Source organism: Dermacentor andersoni, chromosome 1 (genome assembly GCF_023375885.2).
Source record: "Dermacentor andersoni chromosome 1, qqDerAnde1_hic_scaffold, whole genome shotgun sequence".
Classification (NCBI taxonomy): Eukaryota; Metazoa; Arthropoda; class Arachnida; order Ixodida; family Ixodidae; genus Dermacentor; species Dermacentor andersoni.
The window spans coordinates 177,532,618-177,556,578 of record NC_092814.1 but is presented as its reverse complement, the minus strand read 5'-3'; the positions used below and the strand labels follow the sequence as shown (position 1 = coordinate 177,556,578).

Below are 23,961 nucleotides of genomic sequence, written 5' to 3'. Positions count from 1 at the left end.
ATAAAACCAAGACATGCTCGTATATTTACAAGATGAGGGACGAATTCTGAAGACTACGAACCTGTTTCTGCTCCCATTTCATGGACGCTTCTTTACATCATTTGTGATCAAGGAGGTATCCTTCTTGTTTTTTTAGGGTGAGGGAGGAGGTTATACCCATTTCATTATGGTAAAAGTGCTTTAAGAAGCTTCTCCACAATACTTGTATGTACTGCGGTGAAATTGTATAGCAAGCGAAAATAAATAATACTGGCAGACGAAGGCCTCAGGTGCGCACCTGAGATAACTACAAGCGTGGCCCAGTGGGGTTTCCAGTTTTTATAACAAATTCTCTTTTCGCTTCACTGCAACACAGTGTGTGCTTCAGCGCGGAGGCCTCATGTGAGCACCTGAGATAATAATAAAGGCTAGAAGCGTGGCCCAGTGACGTTTACAGTTTTATAACAACGCGTTGCTTACACTACGAATGAGCAAAAATTTTTACTCGCTTCACTACATTACAGAACTGCCATGCGTTGAAGCCATCAAAAATTACCGTTTTTTTCTTATAACTGAAGAATCGTAGCAAGCTCGGTGTTTTAGTAGAGTCTCCCCATTGATCTGCGCTTTATTCCAATAAAAGGTGAGGTAGTTACATGTTGGCCACGCGCTTATCCTTCACGCATAGCGGGTATAAGACAAATCACATCCCGCGAAGAATGGGAGGTCAGAGCTAAGCCAAGCCCGTGACATTCCCATAGGGCCAATGGGGCCGGCTTTCGCATGCGATGCTAGCGCCGCCTGGATTCTAACGGTAGTTGTACTGATAGCAGAAAAACGTTTACTTAAATTTAAATTTAGAAAGAACAGGCGACGTTTGAATAATTTCTAATTGCTTAGAAGGTTAAATGTGTATCGAAAGCGCAATGACGCTTGTGAGGAGTACCGCACAGTAGACGACCGACGCCGGCGTCGTCTGCTTCTGCTATTGCTGTAGCGCTGCCCGCTTGCTTTGGCCAGGTTTATTATAAGTTTACATCGTTTATATATATATATATATATATATATATATATATATATATATATATATATATATATCGCACTCAGAATGTGCTTGTACATTGACCGTTGAAGGCTAGCGATGCTGCACAGGCTGAGCGAAATCACAACGCTCATCACACCAACTTGCTGCAAACAAGCATCTTTATTGTAACAGCATCGATGTTTACATGAAATAAAATGTACGTGAATAGCTTTTCAGAAGACATACTGCAGCGTAATATGCATAATTGTTTATGTGCAAGAAGATGCTACGTACAGTCCCGCCGCACATTTCTGGTGAACGCCGGCTGTCCGCCGCTAAATGAAGAAATACATCCGACCACATAGAGCCGTCGCAGGTTGGTATGTTGCTAAAGTTCCTCCACTTTTGTAGCTGCAGATGTCACGCCACTTCGTTCACAATATTCATAAACTGCAGCTCGATTTGAGCATGAACACGTAGCTCTCATAAGGGCGAATTGTGTTGCGACTATTCTTCTGGTCAGGAATGCCTACTCTCTCTCTCTCTTGCAGTTATCCATTTGAGAAGTCACGATATAATATTTCTCAGTGTTTAGGCTGAATTGTCTTCAAAAAGTTTATAATTTAAAATATAAATATTTTTTTGTAGGTATTGTTTTGAAGAGTTGCAAATAAAGTTTACACAATAAAGGCTTAGCTGGCGCTTCTATTACCGCTGCCGGTGGTGCGCTGTCGTCGTTTTGATGGTGATGCCACCCCAAGGCTTGGACGCAAAACACGCCACAGGCTTGGCTAAGCCGCACAACATGAGGGGAGCGGGGAACAGAGCGGCCCATGAAGCTGCAGGCGATAAAATTAGAGAAGACCGCCATCGCAGACGTGAAGTGAGCCAGTCCCTGCTGGACCACAACTATAGCTCCTCGTCATTCATCGTTGTACCAGATCACCAGATTGCCCGGTTGAAACACGAGAGGAAGGCTCTACTACGGGAGTCCATTCCTAACATCCTTCCTCCCATTCCCACTCGCCTTGCCAGAACAGCCCAGGTTCTCATCCACAAAGCAAGAGCTAAGGCATCTATTACACCGGATGTTCTGAGCAAGTTGAGAGGCACACAAGTGGGATGCCCCAACTGCCCTGCAATCAACGTCGATCTCAAACATCTGATCTGGTCCTGTCCTGCCACAGCCACCCTCAGGGACAAGCACACCCGACCTCTAAAGGTGGCATCGTACGAAGACTGGGTCGCACCGCATGCAGATGCCACCAGAAGAATTAACGCTTTGCTGTCCTTTGCGAAGGAGGCAGGCATCTTTTCTTTCACCTGATCCCTCACCCCTATCTTAGGCCACGGGCCATCCCTTCTAATAAATGTTTCAATCAATCAATCAATCAATCAATCAATCAATCAATCAATCAATCAATCAATCAATCAATCAATCAGTCAATCAATCAATCAATCAATCAATCAATCAATCAATCAATCAATCAATCAATCAATCAATCAATCAGTTAAGCCGCACGCGTGGGAGCAGGAAAGTGCTTATGGCTTGAAGCCTGTTTTCAAGGCTTATGGACGCACATCTGCAAATATATGCCCGCTTCTCATTCCGCGTGGCATGCACTCAGTCACTCTGTGTGGCGCCGAATTATATAGAGCAAGTGCGCGATCCGCGTAACGTATGCGGTGTTAAGTCTTACATGATCGTACTAGCGTTCTCGGAAATATGCACTCTGAACTTCAACAAAAGCGGACCGTCTCTTCGCTATTGCTGTGGCCTCAACACATGATGATGATGATGATGATGATGATGATAATGATGATGAAGCCTCAGTTAATGGCACAAACCCACTACGGGGGATAGGCCATGAATCTGGTGGTAATATGATTGAAAAATAAAATAATTACTTAATAATTAGTTATGTGATAGAAAAAGGAAAATGAGATAAAGTAACGTTTAATACGATAGTCAGCCTTGCTTTGATAGGAGTAGTAACAAGAACTTATTACTGAAATACATAAAGTAAAGGATATACTTAAGCATGAGAAGGTTAAATTGTGAATTATAATATTAAGAATATTTTAACTGTGAATTTGGGTTTTCACTTTTCGAATTTTCTAAAACGAAGAAGTAAATCAAATATTGAAGCTACCATATGTTAATAAGGCAGTCTTCTTGTGTCACATTGGAAATTAAAAATGGCTAGGCAAGCGTTCCTGTGGCTGTACCCTAATACCGTCGCTCCAAGGAAGAGTGTAACAGTACTGCTTAAAGGCAGCCCTAGATTTCGGAGCGGAATTTCTAGACATCGTTTTCAGTGAGTACAAAACCGCCGACACGATAATAAAAAATGATAGATGGATTACCACCCATTGCAGAGGTAGCACAAAGGGGATACCGCCTCACCACATCTGTGCAAGTAAAAATTAAGTGTTGCAATGCGGCAACGCAGCCTTTTAAAGGATACTTCGAATTGCCGGTTAGGACACCATTGTCGCTTGCAAGAATAATTTAGATGCATGAAATCTGTAAATTTTGCTTATGACACGCCTTTTTTGTCTTCGGTGAAAGAAAACTGCCTATATCTGGCTGCAGTGATGTGCGCAGTGGCGGGCAGCACAGATGTTACCGGACCTGTTAAGGAAGCTCATGCTAAGGAATCGGCTATCGTGGCTCCATGATCATGCCGCCACTGCCTTTTTCCTTTTCGAAGTAGCGCGTGTCCACGTTCCGCATGAATGCTTTTTCAGCGTCGTTGAAAACGGAGCGACGCTGCTTTCGGCAGCGAGGCGTGGTGTTGTCAAAGGCCACAACCCTTGCGCAACGTTGCACAGGCATTTCTTGAAGCATTTCAAGTTGCTCCACGTGCCTCGGATACACCACAATGCAAGTGATGCGTGCTCCTATCACCAAATGGGTGTCAGTGCCCACTACTGCATCGCGTTCACCGCGGCGACAGCCCAGTGTCGCAGCGTAAACGAACTGAAATATCGGAGGCAACGTTGAAGGCCGCGGCCCATGGGTGCTGCCATGCTAGCGGAAGTGGCCTGTGGCGAGATCCAATAGGCGCACAGCTCTGACCCCTCCCCCCCTCCGGCGGCCGGGGGATATGCTTTCCTTATACGCGCCCCGGTCGCTGTTATCTTGAAAGCCATCTGCGACGGGGACAAAGTCCGCCGTGCGCAGTGTTTTCGCGGCTTAGTTCTCGTTGATGCGAGACGCAGCACGAAGGTCCATAGACGACCGCACGCCAAGTTTCATCCTAGACGCCAGCGCTCGTTTCTCCCCTGGCGGAAAGATTTCACCTCCAACGGGGGTAGGTTTCCGCCGCCGCTTCTCTTCATGATTGCGCCCGCGTTCAGTTCGCGCTGCGGGCGAAACGTCTCTTGTTTGCGACGGCGCCTCTTAGGATGACCGGAAATTATTATTGTGTTGTTAACTGTCACGACAGCAATGTAAACATGAAAGGATTGATGCCACCAGTGAAATTCTGGCGATTCACAAGAAAATGGTACGAAAAAAGCAGACGACAGACATGGATTACTGCGGTGCGCCGAGCGAAGTAAACAACTGACAAATGAAGCGAGCTCGTTCATTGATCACTCCTAAGTGTATGACGGTTTTTATATGTAACCCACATGAATTTAATAATTAATCGGTACATAATCCTTTTATTCGTATAAAAACTTTAAGTTGTTCGACGAGCGCTTGTCCTGTCTTCTTTCTCGTGTTTCGTTTATGTGTGCGCTGCCCAAGAATGGAAACCACTTCTGTTGTATGCGCTAGCAGTGGCCGAAGTTCACGCGTGCCGAGAAATTGAATATGTGCACGATGCATTGAGCATGACCAGAGTTCATTCCCGCTTCACCAATGCACCGATCGATCGAGTTGCTGGACGATACACGCCCGCATCTTGGTCGCGCCGGCATTGCTGAAGCAGCAATGATTACTAATACTTTCAACTTCCGTCTCTTGAGCACTGTTAAAAATGGCCAAGCTGTTTACACTGCTGCTTCTATTCCATATTGTAGGGGACGCCCTAGTTGAAGTTGTGTTCGCATGTCGTACTTGTGCTATGTAGCGATATATTTTTGAGAGCAGCATTCCGGGCAAGTTGGTAATCCATTACTTAAATGATATTGCGCGACAAAAAACGACACGGACGTGAGAGACGACACACCAAGCGCTTGGTGTGTCGACGACATGCGCTTGGTGTGTCGTCTCTCACGTCCGTGTCGTTTTTTGTCGCGCAATATCATTTAAGTCATCGATATATTTTGTTTATTTCCGCACAGTGTCGATGGAAGACCGTTGTCGCCATCAGAGACAACACGGATTTGTAGCAAACATATTGTGAGAAACTTCCAAAATGACTTTAGCTCGTATGTGCCGTATGTATGTGCCGCATCGTATGTGCTGACGATTTTTCCGGCGGTACATACGATGTCGTTTCCAATCACCTGCTCAGCGTCACTTACATGGTTAAGCAGACGCTGCCCTTTCGTCGCATTGCAGCCATAAAAATAATCGTCAAGTGTACCGATCTTCTTAAAGGCAAATAGAAGCGTGTACAGTTTGTTTCACACTTAGGGGAAAACTCGGAACGTATTGCATCGCGATGCGGCAAGCAATGGAGTCGTGCGGTGGCAGCAGCTCGAGCAGGCGCAGACGCTCGAGGGGCGGAGTCGTGATCTGCGTCGTCTGCTACGGCGGCGCGCGCTGGCCGCATTGTCGGGAAGCGTGCTACTGTCAGGGGTAGTGCACGTATATTTCTTCACTGTGTGTGCTACCGTAATAAGCAGCGACAAGACGCACTAAGATGTGCGCGCAACGTGTTCAGTCTTTGTTTGACTCGAAAGGAAAACAAAGCACTCAACAATGATAACTATGGGAGTCGAACACGATGAAACAAACGGATACGATTAAATGAATGTTTTAGGTTCAGACAATGAGCTGGAAATGATTTTTCTCGACAATCATTCGCTACACCAGACAGACTCTGCCCGCCGACGGGGAATTGGACACGTCACTCACGGAACTTCAGTTAGTATCTCGTCATGTCCCCAGCGGCAGCGATGACAGCGCTCATCCTGGAAGGCAGTGAAGTGCAGAATGACTTGATCAGGGATGTGTTCATTCGCAGCACGTCTCAGTCGCTGACGATGGTGGATCGAAGCCTATCCTCGGGCGACTGATAGAGGGGATGGTGCGCCAGCGATACTTTCAACGAGCCCCAGACATTTTAAATGATGTTGGCGCCCGGGGCAATATTGAGGCGGCCACTCCAAGAGAGTGACCGTGCGCTCTTCTAGCAGTTGTTGCACCACACGAGCAGTGTGGATCGGCGACCTATCGCGTTAGAATATATAGTCGCCTTCCAGAAACGGGCCGTCAAGAATGCATGGAATCAGTACGTCGTCTATAACTGCCCTGCAGCGATGAATTTACCTTTGAGGCATATAAGTTGGCGTCGCACAACGCACAGTAAAGAATACCGGCTCATTTCACGCCGTAACGATGAGATCGGCGCCCTGCAACTGATAGTAGAACGTTTAGCGGCAATGCGGCCAGCGCGCGCCGCCGTTGCAAACGACGCCGTTCAAGATCCCGCCCCATGAGCACCTGCGCGAGCTGCTGCCGCCGCCTGACTCAAGTGCTCGCCGCATCGCGATGCAATGCGCTCCGAGTTTTCCCCTAAATGTGAAACAGACTGTACACCGCCCTTCACGCGCACACACGTAGGCACACTCCGCGCGCGGCGCGAAACCTGCCCAAACACGCGCAGTGCAGAAGGCAATCAAGGCGGCGCGAACGAGAGATGGGAGAGGGGTACCACCCGCTAATAGAATTTTGCTTCGCATGCGGCGCTTTCAACGCCGGCGCAGCAGCGCCGCTCTCGGTGCCGTTCTTGTCTATACGCTCGCTGCTGCTGCTGCACTTCATCACTCCAGCTTTTTTATGGCGAGTTTGCGAGGTCATTGAGTGAGAAATATGTTTATCTTTGCTTATTCGCGCGCGACACCATACTTGTTAATTTAGTTAGTGTGTCCATGTTTACAAGTTTATACGGACGATAAAACTGCTGTCCTTACGTCGTATAGCTGTCCACTAATTTGCTATCGCAATCGTTGCTTCCTTCGCCTTTCGGGCGAAACTGCGACGTTTTTAAGAGCTTGGCTAACGTTAGATGGGACACCCTGTAAATTCGCACCCGTCAAAAGCGAAAATGTATGCGCGCATAACGTTGAACTCATTGCTTTCACAATTGATTAATTCTCAGAGTAGGGTACTGCATCATTCGTGCTTTTCCCAGCCCAGAAGAACAATGTAAAACGAAGATAGGGCTCCATGCAGGTGCATCACCCCATTGCGTTAAATCGGACATTTGTTGAGGCGAAGGTGTTGACCTTCAGAGAATTCATGCAAACGACTGCACATCATACCGAGGGGAACAAAGTGACTGTGGGATGGCTGGCGCGAACTCTCGGCCGCTTACAGCTGATGCGCACTTAACACCCGCTAAGCTCTGTGTATATGTGACAAAATTTCATTCAGATCCCTGTTCTATATTGGTTAGCAGGCACAATGTGTCTGACTTAATATATACAATGAAGGCTGGCGACATTGCATGGTTCCACTAGGCTGGGAGATTAGTCGTCTTGTTCCACTTCTGAAGCCTTGCAAGTCCGCTTTGGAGCATTCATCATACCACTCAGTCGCATTACCCTGCTGTATGGGTAAGGTAATGGAGTGGATGATCCTTGCACTGCTGGAATGGTATCTTGAACACCACAATGTCTATATCTAGAGGCCATGACAGGCCATGGCAGGTCATCTAGAGGCCATGGCAACAGACCGGCATGGCCGTTCGTCTGTTGATAATGTCATCGACCTGGTAACGTACATAGAGCACCAAAAAGGCTTTAAGTGTCCCTGCGCTGCTTAATTCCTCCACGTCAAAGGGGCGTACGACAACGTCATGCATGAAGCAATCCTCGACGCTCTGTAAGCGATAGGAGTGGGTAGTCGGAGGTTTCGCTGACTGTACAGTTATCTCTCTCTGAGATATTTCTTTGTTAGCGCCAAGGATGGCCCTATGTATATTACTGCGCATTACGCCGGCAGCGGCGTGCCCCGAAGGCGTGGAACTCAGCTCTATGCTGTTCTATCTAGCACGTACTGGTAGGTCCCATTGATCATTTTTAACGGACAGTTTAATTATCTTTGTATGCGGATATCTGTATTAGGGAGCCCGGTGTAACACGTCTGCAAGTGCACGCAAGGTTCCGGAAAGCTGCAACTTAGACTACAAACTACCTACGAAACCAAGGCCTCAAAGTAACAACTAAGAAATGGGCACTTGCGGCATTCATGCGTAAGCCCATGACATATTACAATATGCCCCTCAATAGGTAAACGATACAGTATGGAAGGACATACAAATTTTTAAGTCTCATTATTGATACAGATCTCTCGTGGAGCCCTCATATGTCGTAGACGAAGAAGCGGCTGTCACGTGTCGGTCATCTTTTCAAGTACCTTGCCGGGAAGACATGGGGATGATGATGTTGATGAAATACTTTATTTATCCCTCTTTAAAGGGAAGGGGGCAACGGAATAGAGGGTGGGGGGAAGACCTACTTGAAGTAGGCCTCCTCTATCCTCTCAGTCCACTTCAGGATGGCCTCCTGAAGGTCGGGTCTCGAGCTGCGCAAGGCAGCCTCCCACTGCTCCTCACTAGATATTAATTGCTTGAGGAAAGGGGGAAGAGGGTGCTTAGGGCACCCCCACATGATGTGGTTTAAGTCTGCTTTGGGAGAGACACAGAATTTACAAGAGGGAGAAATGTAAATGGAGGGATGAATGCGGTGGAGGAGGTAAGGGGAGGGAAAGGTGCGAGTCTGCAGCTGTCGCCACAGAGCTTCACACCTCCGCGGGGATTTGCCCATGAGTGGCGGAAAGATTAAATGGTCTAATTGGTAGTGTGTGCAGATGTCATGGTAGGCAATAAGTCGATCCCGCGCTGTAAACGGCGCCTCCTCCGTGGCGAGGTCCGACACATCTGTTGCCTGAGCCCGGACTGTAAATCCTCGGGCACTGGCATGAGCCGCCTCGTTTCCGGCAAGGCCCGCATGCGCGGGAGTCCAGAATAATGCCACAGTTTGTTGGAAAGGATGGGCCAAGAGGAGGGAAAGGGCTGGCTTAGAGACCCTGCCCGCTCCGAAGTTATGTATGGCTGATTTGGAGTCGCTAACGATAACTGATGAATTTGGGATTGTGAGGGCCAGGGCTACGGCCGCTTCCTCCGCCTCCTCCGAGGAAGAGCCAGGAATGGAGGCGGCCGCTGCGATCTGGCCGTGAGAGTTAATGACTGATATTGCGTAATGATTTCTGTTCCCATATTCGGCGGCATCAACATAGAGCGCGTCTTTTGAAGTGGAGAATTGTTTTTGGAGAGCCTTTGCTCGCTGCTTCCTGCGCTGTTTGTGGTGCACAGGCTGCATGTTTTTAGGAAGTGGGGGATGCAGAGGTTCTCGCGTATGTGATGTGGAATGGTGTATTTAATCTTGATGATGGGTGCCAGAGTGATAGAAAGAGTTTGTAGAATGTGTGGACCTGTTGCGGTGTTAGAAAGTCTGCTATATTGGGATGTGAGGTGGGCTTCTGTGAGTTCAGTAAGTGTGTTGAAGGTGCCAGTAAGCATTAGCCTTTCAGTGGAAGTACGTATGGGGAACCCCAGAGCGAATTTATATATTTTGCGTAAAAGAGTGTCCATTTTATCTGATTCTGATTTAAGAAAATGTAGATATGGTGTTGCGAATGTAATCTTACTGATAACGAAGGCCTGGACGAAGTGGAGAAGTTCGGCCTCCTTTAGTCCGCCATGTTTATTGGAGACTCGCCCTAGAAGGCGCAGGGTGTGATCGACTGTGGTTTGGAGTGTATGTAGGGCATATGTGTTGAGCCGGTCGCTTTGAATGTGTAAACCGAGCACCCGGAGCCTGTCCACTCTAGTAACAGGGATGTTGTTTAGGATGACCTGTATACTATAGACATGTGTTTTTTGGCCCCCCGGTGGGATGGCAGGAGAAGTAGCTCGGAGTTTTCAGGGGAGCATGTGAGATTCATAGCCCCTGCATGAGCCACGACGGCGTCTGCTTCGGCCTGTAGAGTGTCTTGAATCTCTCCATCGGAGCCGCCAGTTGTCCAAAGAGTGATGTCGTCGGCGTAGAGAGAAAACTTGAGATCAGGAATAGATCGTAATGCTCGTGCCATCGGCATCATAGAAAGATTAAAAAGAAAAGGGGAAAGCACTGAACCTTGGGGGCGTGCCGTAGCTACCTAAAACGTACGAAGGTGATTGCTCTGTGCCTATGTGTATATATGGTTGCGGTACGGTTGGCTAAGAAGGCACGTATGTAGTCATACGTCTTTCCGCCAACCCCAATGCGATTAAGCTCTCGGAGGACGGCGGAATGTGAAACGTTATTGAAGGCTCCGTGGAGGTCTAGACTGAGAATGGCTTGCGTATCTAGACTACTATTGAGTGTAATGATGTCATGCTTCATTCGAAGCATGATATCTTGGCATGAGAGAGATTTTCGAAACCTACCATTTCTGATGGATAAAGATTGTTGTCTTCTATGTGTTTACTGAGTCGGTTGAGGATGACGTGTTCGAGTGTTTTACCGAGAAAAGAGGTTAGTGATACAGGCCTGAGATTAGAAGTGTTGAGTGGTTTGTTTGGCTTTGGGATAAAAATTACCCTGGCATCTTTCCACGAACTAGGGAGGGTGCCAGTGTCAAAGCAGTGATTGAAGTACGCCGTGATGGCTGCGACGGAGTTGTCTAGATTGCGGAGTATTTTGTTGTTAATAAGGTCGGGGCCTGGTGCTGACATTGTGCGCAGGGTGGCGAGGGCATGGCGAACCTCTGCTTCCATGATAGCGGCGCTTAGTAGCTCGTTGGGTTCGCCAGTATATTTTGGCATGTCATACTTCTGAGCGGGAGGCCGATATTTATGGCGGAGGTCGTCGAAGAGCCTGTTGAGATTGTTTTTATGTGCATGTAGCAGTTTGTTTATGCTGTGGTTGTGGTGTATGTGCGATGTGGTAGGGTCTAATAAGTGTCGCAAGAGTTGCCATGTGCGCTTGTTATCGAGGTTGTCATGCATGCTTTCACATACCTGGCCCCACTGCTGGCAGGCCAGTTGTGTGGCGTACTCCTGTATCTGGAGGTCTAATTTGGCAATTCTGAGCCTTAGTTTTCGGTTGCACCGTTGCCTCTTCCACCGTTTGAGAAGAGGCTGTTTGGCTTCCCACATGTGTAGAAGCTTGGAATCAACCGTAGTGAGAGCGGTTTCGGGGGGCAGAGTGGTAGTGTGCGTCTGGGCGTCTGAGTGTAGTTGCTGAACCCATTCTGAAATGTCTTGAATGTTTGTGGGAGCTGATATCTGGCGGGCCTCTCGAAAAGTGTCCCAATTGGTGAGGCTGAGGAGTTTGGGTGCAAAGGGTTTGTGTTTGAATTGTAGTGTGACGGTAATGATGTAATGGTCGCTACCGAGGTTTAATTGTGAGTTGTGCCATGTGACGTGTTGGATTCTGTGTGTAAGCGTAAGATCGGGGGAGGTGTCCTTAACTACGATGTTGCCTAGCCTGGTTGGTGCATCGATGTCGTTATGTAACGTGAGTCTGTGGTTTTGTATGTGGATCCATAGGGCTCTGCCCTTAGGAGTAGAAACGGAGTGACCCCACAAGTGGTTGGGTGCGTTGAAATCGCCAATTAGGAGGGGGTGGTGGGTGGCAGCGGCAATAGCTTGTGCGAAAAAGGAGTCAAAGCGGTGATGTTTGTCTTGTGTACGACTATAGATATTAAGAATGTAAAGGCCAGATGCATTATTTTTGCGAGGAATAATTTCTAGAAAATCGTGCTCTATATCGACGCTGTCGAATTGGGAGTGATTGGCAGTGAGGCGCTTTTGCGTAAGAATTGCCGTATCGGGCTGGGAGACCTTATTGGTCTGATAGACATTATAACATGGGAAGCTGATTAGTCCGTGAGTTTCCTGAAGCGCAATGACAGCTGGGAGATTAGAAGAGGAGGCTAGAAACTGCTGGAGGTGTGCTTTCTTTTTTCGGAACCCCCTACAGTTCCATTGCCACACTTCAAGATTGGAGCGTATCGGGTTATTGGCCATTGTTAAGCGGAGCTGGTGGGGAGGCGGATCGAGCAGGTGCAACTACGTTAGGATGATTCGCGGTTACTCCAGCTATCCAACTTGTAGTTTGTTGGATTTATGCTTGTATGAATTCAATAAATTTGTCGAGCTTTTCATTCCTGGCTGTGTAATCTGTATTGATTTTTTCAACTGCAGTGAGTATATTATGGAATTTAGTCTCCAAAGCGGTTAGCCTGTCATTATAATTTAAGATTGTCTCGTCCAGGGTGTCCTCTGATCGTGGAGTACTCGGAGTTTTCCGTTTTTGCTGGGGGCAGGGTGAAGCGGTTCCCGTTCAGTGGAGCGGCTAGTGTCCATGGGGCGGTGTGAAGAGGTTTATGGCAGGGCTGATGGATGATGAGTCGATAGGGTCGTGTTAGAGAGAGGGGCTTCAGAGGTTGAAGTAGAGGGGTGACGAGATTGGAGTTCTAGTTTAAGTCTTTGAATTTCGGCTTTTAGAATTGTATTTTCTTTAAGGAGGGATTCATTATTAGCAGCCTGGTTTGAGGAGCAGCTGGAAGAGGCTACCTTAGCCCAGCTTACTTGGGGTGGGCTGCGCGAGGAGTTGGCGAGAGTAGGGCGTGGTGATAGAGCTGTCCAGGCGACGTCTTGGGTTGCGTAGCCAGGCCCGCGGTCCTTGCTTTTGATGGGGAATGTCTGTGAGAGCGATGCTGCAGTTTTATATGGCACCCTTCCTTTGCTTTCTGCGATTCAGCTTGCTCGTCCTAGCCAATGCAACCAAAAGAAGCCTACTTGTGATCCAAGGTATTCAGGCTTAGGCTCTTCATATTTATCTAATCCTTCCTTGAAGTGCATCAATGACGGGAACTATTCGATTGCTCTATATTACCTCATCACGATGTATACCACAGTTAAATGCTATGGGCTCATATACGACATCGTGCCCGCACGCTTCGTCACTATCTTCTCTACCTACGAAGAGACCACGTACCCCTTTCTGCAAAACAGTATCAGCTCAGTGTGAGTCATTATCATCCAGGTTCACGCCTGCAGTGAAAATTTGGACGTGTTCCTGGTGCGCATGCAAAACCAAGTACACCCTACTATACCAGGTGGATGATAAATTTACAGTTGACAAAACGATTTACTCAACTGCGCCGATATGAAACAGACCGTAAGAGCAGTAACCCTTCCTTTGCCTACCTCGCTGATTTAACCAGGCAAGAAAAACGTTACCCCACGCGCAATCATAATTACTGGTGTATTCCTCGATTCAGAACCAATTACGGTGAACAAATGCTACGCTCTCAACTCCACAAATTACTCAACAGCCACACTGAAGCCGACAATATGCATGCGGGTAACGAACACAATGACACAGAATAAGTGTATAAATTTTGTTATCTGACTGATACAATTTTATCGTAAATATCACCATAAATGGCAAATATTTCATTGTTTCCCTTACACGTTGTCATGGTATTTTTGCTATGGTATGGTATTTGGTTTGGTAGTGGTATGATATGATATGCATAGTACTATATGGCATTGGTATCGGTATTCTATAGATATAGTACTGGTATTGGTGTAGTATTGGTATAGTATACTTATAGCACTGTATGGTATTGGCATTGATATTGTATTGTTATCGTATTGATATTAGTAGTAGTGGTATGGGGGGGGGGATCGCCCACTGCCGCCTTATTTCTAAATTATCTGCCCTGCGAATAGTTTCCCTCACTTTATCACGGCTTCGGAATTTCCTTTCCCTTCGCAAGCAGGTCACGACGGTTAATAATTATTCCTCTCACTCTTCCTTTGTCCCTTCTGGCGTTCCACAGGCCAAGAGGGAGGCTCCGATTTCTTCCGTTGAGTTACGTGCTCTCCCGTCTCTCCACTTCGGTCGACCTGACCGCCCGCTCTTTTGCGATGCTAGAATAAACAAGTTGTTCTGTTACCAGTCGACTCATGCTTTGCCGGGACCTTCGGATGCTTCCAGTTGTGCCCCAGGCCGCCAGGCCAACGCTACCCTTGGGGCTTGCGACCCATTTGCAACAACGGGCGTCAGCGCTGAGATTCCAACAACTGTCTGCAGCGGTGAGATCGCGACAACGGAGGCCAGCAGCGAAGATATGCGGTTGACTGTATGCTGAGCAGCACAACGACCATCCGGGAGCAGTGCAACGAGCCCTGTGTGATGACTGGTTGCCTGCAGCGGAACGACTGCGCTGAATTCTTGGCTGCGAGGTTTGGTGAGTGCGGGACTTTCTTCTTCTGAGTTTTGCCAGGCTTTTGTTAGTGTCAAAAACAGAGCTGGTAATTGTGGTTGTCGTTGCTGCCGGGTTAGTTTGCGGCAAGACAATAGTAGGCAGTAGAGAAAGCAGCATTCAGAGCAGCCATGGATTTGAAGTCGTTGCGCAAACCGAAATTGCTGGAGCTTGTAAGAGAGTTGGGTCTGGATGTCTCAGACAAACTCAGAAAACCAGAACTGCTGAGGGCTATTCTTGAGTTAGAAGCTGAGGATGACGAGCTGTCGGAATGCCTTGAGACCATTGAGGAGAGGGCAAAAAGACAGGAGCGCGACCTTAAAGAGCAAAAAGAGAAACAGGAGCGCGAACTTAAAGAACAGAAAGAGCGAGAGCAACAAGAGAAAGAAAAAGAGCGAGAGCAACAAGAGAAAGAAAAAGAGCGCGACCGTCAACACGCTTTGGAAATGAAGCGTCTCGAGGTAGAGATAGAACGCGCTCGTAATGGAAGTCAGGCACACGGTGCAGGAGAACGAGTATCGTTCAAAATGACTGACCTGATGCGGCCGTTTAAGCTTGGAGAGGACATTGGTTTGTTCCTGGTTAACTTTGAGCGAACGTGCGAGAAGCAGGGGTTCTCTCGGGAAACGTGGCCACAGCGCTTGCTCACTTTGTTACCCGGCGAGGCGGCCGACGTAGTCGCTCGCTTGAAGAGAGAGGAGGCAGAGGATTTCGACCAAGTGAAATCGAGTCTGCTAAAAAAGTACAGGCTGTCAGCGGAGGCTTTCCGTCGGAAGTTTCGGGAAAATGAGAAAGGCAGAAGTGAGTCATATACAGAGTTTGCCTACAGGCTAATGTCAAACATGCAGGAGCGGCTCAAAGAAGAGAAAGCGTTTGGTGACCACGAGAAAGTTCTGCAGTGTTTCGGGCTGGAACAGTTTTATAGTCTGTTACCTGAGAACGTGCGGTACTGGGTCTTGGATAGGCCAGACGTTAGTACGGTGGCTAGAGCCGCTGAGCTAGCCGAGGAGTTTGTGACGCGTCAGGCTCGCGGAGCTAAGGACGGTCAAAAGGGTGAATTTGGCTCGAAGTTTGAGAGGCCGAAGTTCACACCCATGAGAGCAAGGGGGAACACACGTAGTGCGGATGCGAGTGAAAGCAGTCCGACCGAACCTAAGGAGACGGCGGCAGCCGAAGCCGAACGCAGAAAGCGGTTCGAGACGAGGCAAGCGCGCGTTTGTTATACGTGCCAGAAGCCGGGTCACTTTTCGGCGCAGTGTCCAGAAACAAAAACAAAAGTAGTGTTTTTGTCATTGTGCAGCACTGACGAGAACATGAAGCTTCTCGAGCCTTACATGCGAGACCTCCTCGTGAACGGGAAAGAGTGCCGAGTGCTTCGCGATTCCGCAGCTACAATGGATGTAGTTCACCCCTCTTACGTAGAACCCGATATGTTCACGGGCGAGTGCGCATGGATCAAGCAAGCCGTGGAAGCTCATAGCGTGTGTCTGCCCGTAGCAAAAGTGCTTATTGAAGGACCTTTTGGAGCACTTGAGACGGAGGCGGCAGTGTCATCTATGCTGCCCCCCCAGTACCCGTGCCTATTTTCGAACAGGTCCGATCACCTCCTGCGCGAGAAGGGGCTTTTGTTTGGTGAGGCTAGCGTTCAGGCCTTAACCAGATCAAAGGTTCGGGAGCTCGCTGCAAAGGCGGTAGTTACGGGGCCGACGTTGTCGAACAATGAGAAAGGGTCAGAGGCGCAGCAAGCTGATATTCAGAGCACGCCCGAACTGAATAAAATTGAGCCTGTAGCGTTAAAGGCACCAGATACTGGAGAGGAAATGCCCGACACGGGAAAGTTAGAAGAGCTATCTGCAGATTTGCTCATCGCGCCTACGTCAGACGGACTTAATAGGTTGCTAAAAGTCAGCCGGTCGGCTTTGATAGCCGAGCAAAAAAAGGATGGCAGCCTAGAAAACATACGCTGCAATGTCAAGGAAGGTATCGCCAAGAAAAATGCTCGTTTTGTGGAAAGAGGTGGGGTCCTGTACCGGAAGTATCTAGACCGCAGGGGAGTGGAGTTCGATCAGCTGATCGTGCCTCAGTGCTACCGTCAGGATCTGTTGCGCTTGTCGCATGGGGGTTCGTGGTCCGGACACCTAGGAGTTAAGAAAACTAAGGACCGTCTCTTGCAAGAGTACTATTGGCCAGGGTGTTTTCGGGACGCAGACCACTTTGTGAAGACATGCGACACCTGTCAGCGGGTGGGCAAACCAGGGGACAAATCGAGGGCGCCGTTGAAGTTGGTACCTATCATTACGGAGCCTTTTAGACGGCTCGTTATTGATACAGTGGGACCTCTGCCGGTAACAGCCACGGGGTACAGACACATTTTGACTGTCGTCTGCCCAGCGACAAAGTTCCCTGAAGCAGTGCCGCTTAAAGAACTCAGCTCTGTTGAGATAGTCAATGCACTACTGTCCATATTTGCGCGAGTTAGTTTTCCTGCGGAAATCCAATCAGATCAGGGCACAGTGTTTACTAGCGCTTTGACGACAATTTTTCTCGAAATGTGTGGGGTAAAGCTGTTACACAGCTCAGTGTACCACCCACAGTCGAATTCCGTTGAGAAGCTCCACTCCGTCATGAAGCGCGTGGTGAGAGCATTGTGTTTTGAACAACAAACTGACTGGGAGCTGTGTCTGCCTGGGGTGATGTTTGCATTAAGGACCGCGCCGCATGCGGCTACGGGGTTTTCGCCAGCTGAGCTAGTGTACGATCGCTCGCTGCGATCTCCGCTTCGCATGCTTCGATGCGGATCACTGCCCTCTCCAATGGCTGCAGACCATCTCTTCCACAAATGGCCGCCTCCTGCGCTGGAGCCTCGCTTTGCAACAATATTCCTTTGAGGTGCGTTACAAAAAGGGGAGTCTCAACGGTAACGCCGATGGCTTAAGTCGAAGCCCCTAACGTAGGAATCAGCCTCAGAGTTGTTTGTTACTGATGTTTTTCTTCCTGAGGCAGGATTTTTAACATATTGCTTTTGTTTAGTGTTTCAAAGTGATGACGTGCTTTCTAGTGCAATTTTCCAATTTGTAGACGTGTTCTGAGTGCTGCTAGACTACTGTAAGGAACTAGGCAGTAGTATAAAAGGGGAAAGAGCCTGGCAGGGCTTAGTGAGGGTTGTGCCGTGCTTGCTGACTGAGCGGTTGAGTTTCGGCGTAGTTCTAGCGCTTGCTGGGAACGAGAAACAAAAATGGCAGCTCTCCCGAAGTCACTTTGCAGTGTCCTGTGTGAACCTGAACGTGAGAACGAGGCCTTCTCGGTGCGCTGCGCTCAAGAAACGCCGAGGGACGACCCACTTCGGTTACGAGCATCATCGAGCGGCGGACATTTTGGCCCGTTCAGCGCCGCCGATACGCCTCCCCGCCAAGCGCGTCCAGGCATGTTTCAATGCCACGTGCCTTCAAGTGTGCGTGTGTGTGTGTGTGCATGTTGGTGCCCACGCTTGTCAAAGCGCCGCAGCCGGGGAGAGGAGCTCCCCAAGTGTGAAGCGAGGAGGTGTGACCGGCGCCGGCCCGGCAGATGCGTCACTACACTCGTCTCAACATGTCTCTCAGCCTGTCCGTGCCCCGCATCACGTGCGCCTCTGACGAGGTGTTCCTCCTTCCCCTCAACTGCGAGAGTATAAAAGCAGCTGCCCCCGGACGCCAAGAGGGAGGCTCCGATTTCTTCCGTTGAGTTACGTGCTCTCCCGTCTCTCCACTTCGGTCGACCTGACCGCCCGCTCTTTTGCGATGCTAGAATAAACAAGTTGTTCTGTTACCAGTCGACTCATGCTTTGCCGGGGCCTTCGGATGCTTCCAGTTGTGCCCCAGGCCGCCAGGCCAACGACACCCTTGGGGCTTGCGACCCATTTGCAACAACGGGTGTCAGCGCTGAGATTCCAACAATATATATATATATATATATACACATATATATACACATAGATTTGAGCACGTCATCACAACCAGAAAGTACAGTGCTGCAGACTCCTTAAACTGTAGTCCCCGGACTTTACGTGGCTATCGAGAACTGTGCGGGTTCACAAGAACCGCTAGACTAGAAAGGGACGACGCCTTTCATTAGCATCGCCTCTCGGAAGAAGCACCGCTGTTTGGCGAGAGACCTGCGTAAAACTGCGTTGTTCGAGCAACATTTCTTTTTATATTTCATTTCTTATTTATTTGTTTTCTTCTACTTCGTTGTGGTCGTCGTCGTCGTTGCTGTTGTTTAAATCGCATAAAAGCGTCATCTTCGAAAGGAACAAACCAGTAGCAAGATAGCGCCATGTTCATTTCTTTCTTTTATCCAAGTTCTATATTCACGCTGTTAATTTGATAATGTCCAACCAACGAGCTCAAATCTTAAGCTTCGCAATTATTCAATCGAAATTAAAAGTAACATGGGGTTTTTACCGATGTGAAGTGATCAGCACTTTTGTTGCCGGTGTACCACATGGTCGTTGTCACTGATCATATACTGTGAATGACGCCATAATCATCAGCTCAGTTTACATCTACGGCACGACGAAAGGCTTTACCAGCGTTCTTTATTATCCATGTCTTGCGTCAGCCTACTCCGCCTGACATACATGACATATGGAACACAAGGTTACACTGGCAGCGCATTTTCAGTATGCTCTTATACAGACGCATGGTTTCAGTGCATATTCTGGCGTTGGCGGACAAAACATACCAAATGTGTCGGGTATATTCGTGAATTAATTGTAGAACAGGCAGCCCCCCAAAACGGAACGTGATGCATCTTGTAAAGAAGACCTGTAGCGGCATACCTTTTGTACTGTAAGTATCCGCTGCGACTTGGTATACTCTATACCACCATTTGTTGTGTTACTATTGCGCAAACTTGTCTTGAACGCGCTAGTCGATTTTTATTTTTGCTAGGTGTAAATGCGTAAGTTGTTGGTTCACAAGGCTTTCCTGTAGTTGTGCGGATGACTTGAAAAATATTTTTCATTGACATAATATGTTGAAAAGACCACTGGCGAGTTTATCTTGAGAAGTGCAAGTGAAGTAACTTAAGAGAAGCCTTGTTCCTGTCAAGTCTCTGTCGGAGAACTATCAACGTCTCTTTTGTAAGTTCTGAAGGTGTCATTCGCCGTGGGTCTTTTCTAGAGTCAGGAGTGAATTTCTTGAAAGACGACACAGAATGTTTAAATAAACGCGAAAGGTTTATATTTTCATAGTTTGCAAGATTCTTGGGCAGATCTCGTACTGCCAATTGAGCTTCCGACTGACTAACGCGCGGTCGAAGGAATACGTGGCGTATTCAAGTGTGAGAAACATTACACATGCTACCTTCTACATGTCACTCTTCACACTCACACGCATTCACGCACGAGCATGCCAAGCAAGCATTGTTGAAACAACCAAGGTTTAAAATATCGACACTTTATGTGGTCTGCCTGCGCCATCTTCAATGAGAACTTCGTACTATACTAAGGCTAGAGTCAAACGCTGGCGGAAGATGTCGCCTGTGCCCAACGTGTCGCACATCGGCTCCAGTAGCTGGCACGCATCCGCACCCATTTTCTCTTTCATCACTCTCTCTCTCTCTCTCTCTCGCAAGTTCCACGCTTGGGCGCCTGATACGCGCAAGCTTGTCCGTGGTGGTGCGTACTTTTACGTGATGTGACAGCGCAATGCGGCGTATGAGATGTGTAAGTCACTGACATGATCGCTGCGCATCCGCGCGTGTCACATTGCATAGCGCAAGTGCGCGAGAGCACGTGCCCGCACACCAGTTTCCCCTACGCCACAGACGTAGGGAATGAAATCAGCACATTTATAGCGTTCGAATAACCGCTTCACGAAAGCTTTGCTCCACGTAAATTCCTAGGTGTGCGTTGGATCTGCAGATTGTGCTAAGCTGTGCCTTTGCATTTCGTAGACTGGTCCTGTTTCCTGCCGCATCGTTGGACATATATTGCAACTTGCAACCACTACACAACAAGGAACAAGTGCGAAAGCGTCGCTCCTGCGTTAGCAAGATTATTACGTAACAGAATGGCAGCGCCACCGGAGATTATATAAAAAGGCAAGTGCAGCAGGTGCAGTCGCTTAGGATTTGCGGCCTCAAACAGAACGTGCTAAGCTGGGCCTTTGCATTTAGTGAAGTCGTCCCCCGTTTCCTGTCCCGTCGTCGGACACGTGCTGCAACCTCTGCACAGCGAGGAACAAGGCCTCAAGCCTCGGTCGTACATTACCAAGCTATTCTCTGACGTCAGATAACGGCAGCGCCACCGGAGACTACATGAGAGGTAACTGCTGCCGCCCAGGATTTGCGGCGTCAAACAGATCGTGAAAAGCTGTGCCTTTGAATTTTGTTGGTTAAAAAAAAAAATATGGGGTATTACGTGCCAAAACCACTTTCTGATTATGAGGCACGCTGTAGTGGAGGACTCCGGAAATTTCGACCACCTGGGGTTCTTTAACGTGCACCTAAATCTAAGTACACGGGTGTTTTCGCATTTCGCCCCCATCGAAATGCGGCCGCCGTGGCCGGGATTCGATACCGCGACCTCGTGCTCAGCAGCCCAACACAATTTTTTTTTTTGTAGGTAGGCGAATTGGTTTCTTTTCTGCTATGGACCTGTATCTTTCTCGTCAGAAATTCCCCCTTTTACTGTTGTGTAAATAGGTGTTGTGTATACCTAGCGTCCGCGTGTCGGTTCATTCCTCCCGAGAATCATTGTAGTGCACATCCGCTCAGAACGGTTTGGAAATGGTGCGGGCGTATTCGTGTCGCGAGTCCCAAGCCATATTTGCTGTTGTTGTCGTGTCTTGCTCTCTTGTTGCTTTGCGCGGGGTACGTCGAGTCAAACCCTGGTCGTTCCACTGGTGAAGGAATTGTACAGGGAGACGAACGTGCTTGAAGAAATCAAGTTACAGAGGCACTTCAGTCTCCTTACGGACATTAAATGCGAAAGCTGTGGACTCTTCCGCGTGACATATTTCCCGTGGTGATGTGCTTGAATTGCGCAAAGTTGATTGTGAGTGTGGGCGACCCAGATTTTCAGGTTGGGCCGAGTCAATTTTGGAAGTTGGCCAGGTCGATTTTGAACGTGGGTCAACTCAAGCTTCGAATTTGCGCAAAGTCGATTTTTTGGGTATGCACCACGCTGTTCATCCGACGCCATGGCTGTTGACCGTGGGATTTCGCAGTGTGAGCCGCAGCAGGTCCAGCGCCGGGAGCGTGGCGTCATCGCTTGGTCACGTGGGTTTTCGTACTGTCGGATGTTAACGCCGGACGCCAGATTTTCCGCTTCAGGTAGCATATAATGTTTTCGCATTAAAAGATTTCGCTAGTATAACCTCTGCGATTGCGTTCTCGAACAGAACATGTCTTGTCCATCTGATTTCGGGCGCCACCTTAACTCTGTCGCCGATTCCATACAGGTTCTAAAGAGCCTCTCTAACACAAATGCCGAGCTCGTAGGCGTGGTTGATAAAATGAATAATAGAATGACGCTGCACCAGCTTATTAAAGGCTTCCTCCCCCGATCAGATCGTGAGGACTGCGCTGCATCTGAAAAAAATGGCACAGAGGTTCCTTTTCCAGCCATCTCAAAGCTCAGTTTGATGGCACAGAACACGTACACTGGTTGGGCACGCGCAAACCAGGCTTTTATCGGCCAGCAATTTTCATGTTATTTTATTCGATCAAAGCAAAAGCAAAGCACACCAGAAAACTGTTTGGGCCAATAGCTGTAGCTAGTGGAGGCTCATGATCACGCACAATTTGCAGCACATCACATATAAGATTAAGCAACACATTGAATGTATAACGCATTCAAGCGATTACCGTAATAAAACCACACTTAGGAAATCAATCGCATAACATTCGCATCAAGATAGAGCCAAAATGGAGATCGAAAAAACAAAAACACGCAAAAACAAACAAACAAAGAATAATAATTAAAAAAGTTTCATATACAAGAACACTACGATTGTCATAGGTAACATTAACGGCATCAAATTTTTGCCAAATATAATCTTCATTGCTTGAGAAAAGGTCGCTATTTTAATGTCAACTGGTACTGCTTTCTGTATATTTACCTCATAATGTTCTAAAACACCTTTGCCGTATACGTTGCGGGTGGCAGACAAAATAAAATGTATCTTGTTTGCGTTTGCAAAGTGTTACTCGTTGGTACAGTAAACAGGGCAATGCGTAATGGATGATTATTGTATATAATGTCACTGGTTCTTAACGCCATTACTTCAATGTCAGACATGAATGGGTGTATTCGAAGCTCATGAAAAAATATTTGTTGAAATGAGGAACAGTACGGAACATCATAATGCGTAAAGCCCCTTCTAGGAGTGGCATGATGGGTCCTAAATGAGACCGAACTGTAGAACCCCACGATTCACAATAGCATGTTCGGTGACAGTGAAAAATAGGGTAATAAGTAATTTTTTCAGACGGGGTATTGAAATGGTCGTGATGCATGATGATGCATGCATCATGAAAAGCATGACGTTGCCAATTATACGCAGACTACTGATAGATTACGAAAAGGCATTTGATTAAGTAGAGATAACACCAGTCATAGAGGCTTTACGTAATCGAGGAGTACAGGCGGCTTGCGTAAATAACTTGGAAAATATCTAAAGAGATTACACAGCTACCTTAATTCTCCACAAGAAAAGTAGGAAGACTTGTCCTGGCTGTAAGCAGGCAGGACAAATAAACTTCAAACTTCAAATACCTGTAAAGAAAGGGGTCAGACAAGGAGACACAATCTCTCCAATGCTATTCACTGCATGCTTGGAAGAAGTATTCAAGCCATTAAACTGGGAAGGCTTAGGAATAAGGATCAACGACGAATATCTCAGTAACCTTTGGTTTGCAGATGACATTGTCCTGTTCAGCAACACTGGAGACGAGCTACAACAAATGATTGAGGACCTTAACAGAAAGAGAGAAAGAGTGGGGTTAAGAATAATATGTAGAAGACAAAGATAATGATGAATAGCCGGGCGAGGGAACAAGAGTTCGGGATCGCCAGTCAGCCTCTAGAGTCTGTGAAGGAGTGCGTTTACTTAGGTCAATTACTCACAGGGAACCCTGATCATGAGAAGGAAATTCATAGAAGAATAAAAATGGGTTGGAGCGCATACGGCAGACATTGTCAGCTCCTGACTCGAAGCTTACCATTATCATTGAAAAGGAAGGTGTACAATCAGTGCATTTTACCGGTGCTGACGTATGGGGCGGAAACTTGGAGAGTGATAAAGAAGCCTGACAAGAAGTTAAGGACCACGCAAAGAGCGATGGAACGAAGTATGTTAGGCGTAACATTAAGAGACAATAAGAGAATGGTGTGGATCAGCGAGAAAACAGGGATAGCCGATATTTTAATTGACAGTAGGAGACAGAAATGGAGCTGGGTGGGCCATGTAATGCGTAGGTTAGATAACCAGTGTACCATTAGGGTTACAAAATGGGTGCCAAAAGAAGT

At 47.8% G+C, this 23,961-nt stretch overlaps 1 protein-coding gene across 1 annotated transcript in view; it reads left to right on the top strand.

Annotated features, from left to right (window-relative positions):
* Positions 1–1,751: 1,751 nt before the first annotated feature.
* Positions 1,752–23,961, top strand: part of LOC126547318 (cholesterol 7-desaturase nvd-like) — a 70,023-nt gene continuing 47,813 nt past the window's right edge. The window contains exon 1 of the mRNA XM_072288061.1: positions 1,752–2,120. Within this exon, the coding sequence (XP_072144162.1) occupies positions 1,752–2,120 (369 nt within the window). The remainder of the gene's footprint in view (positions 2,121–23,961) is intronic.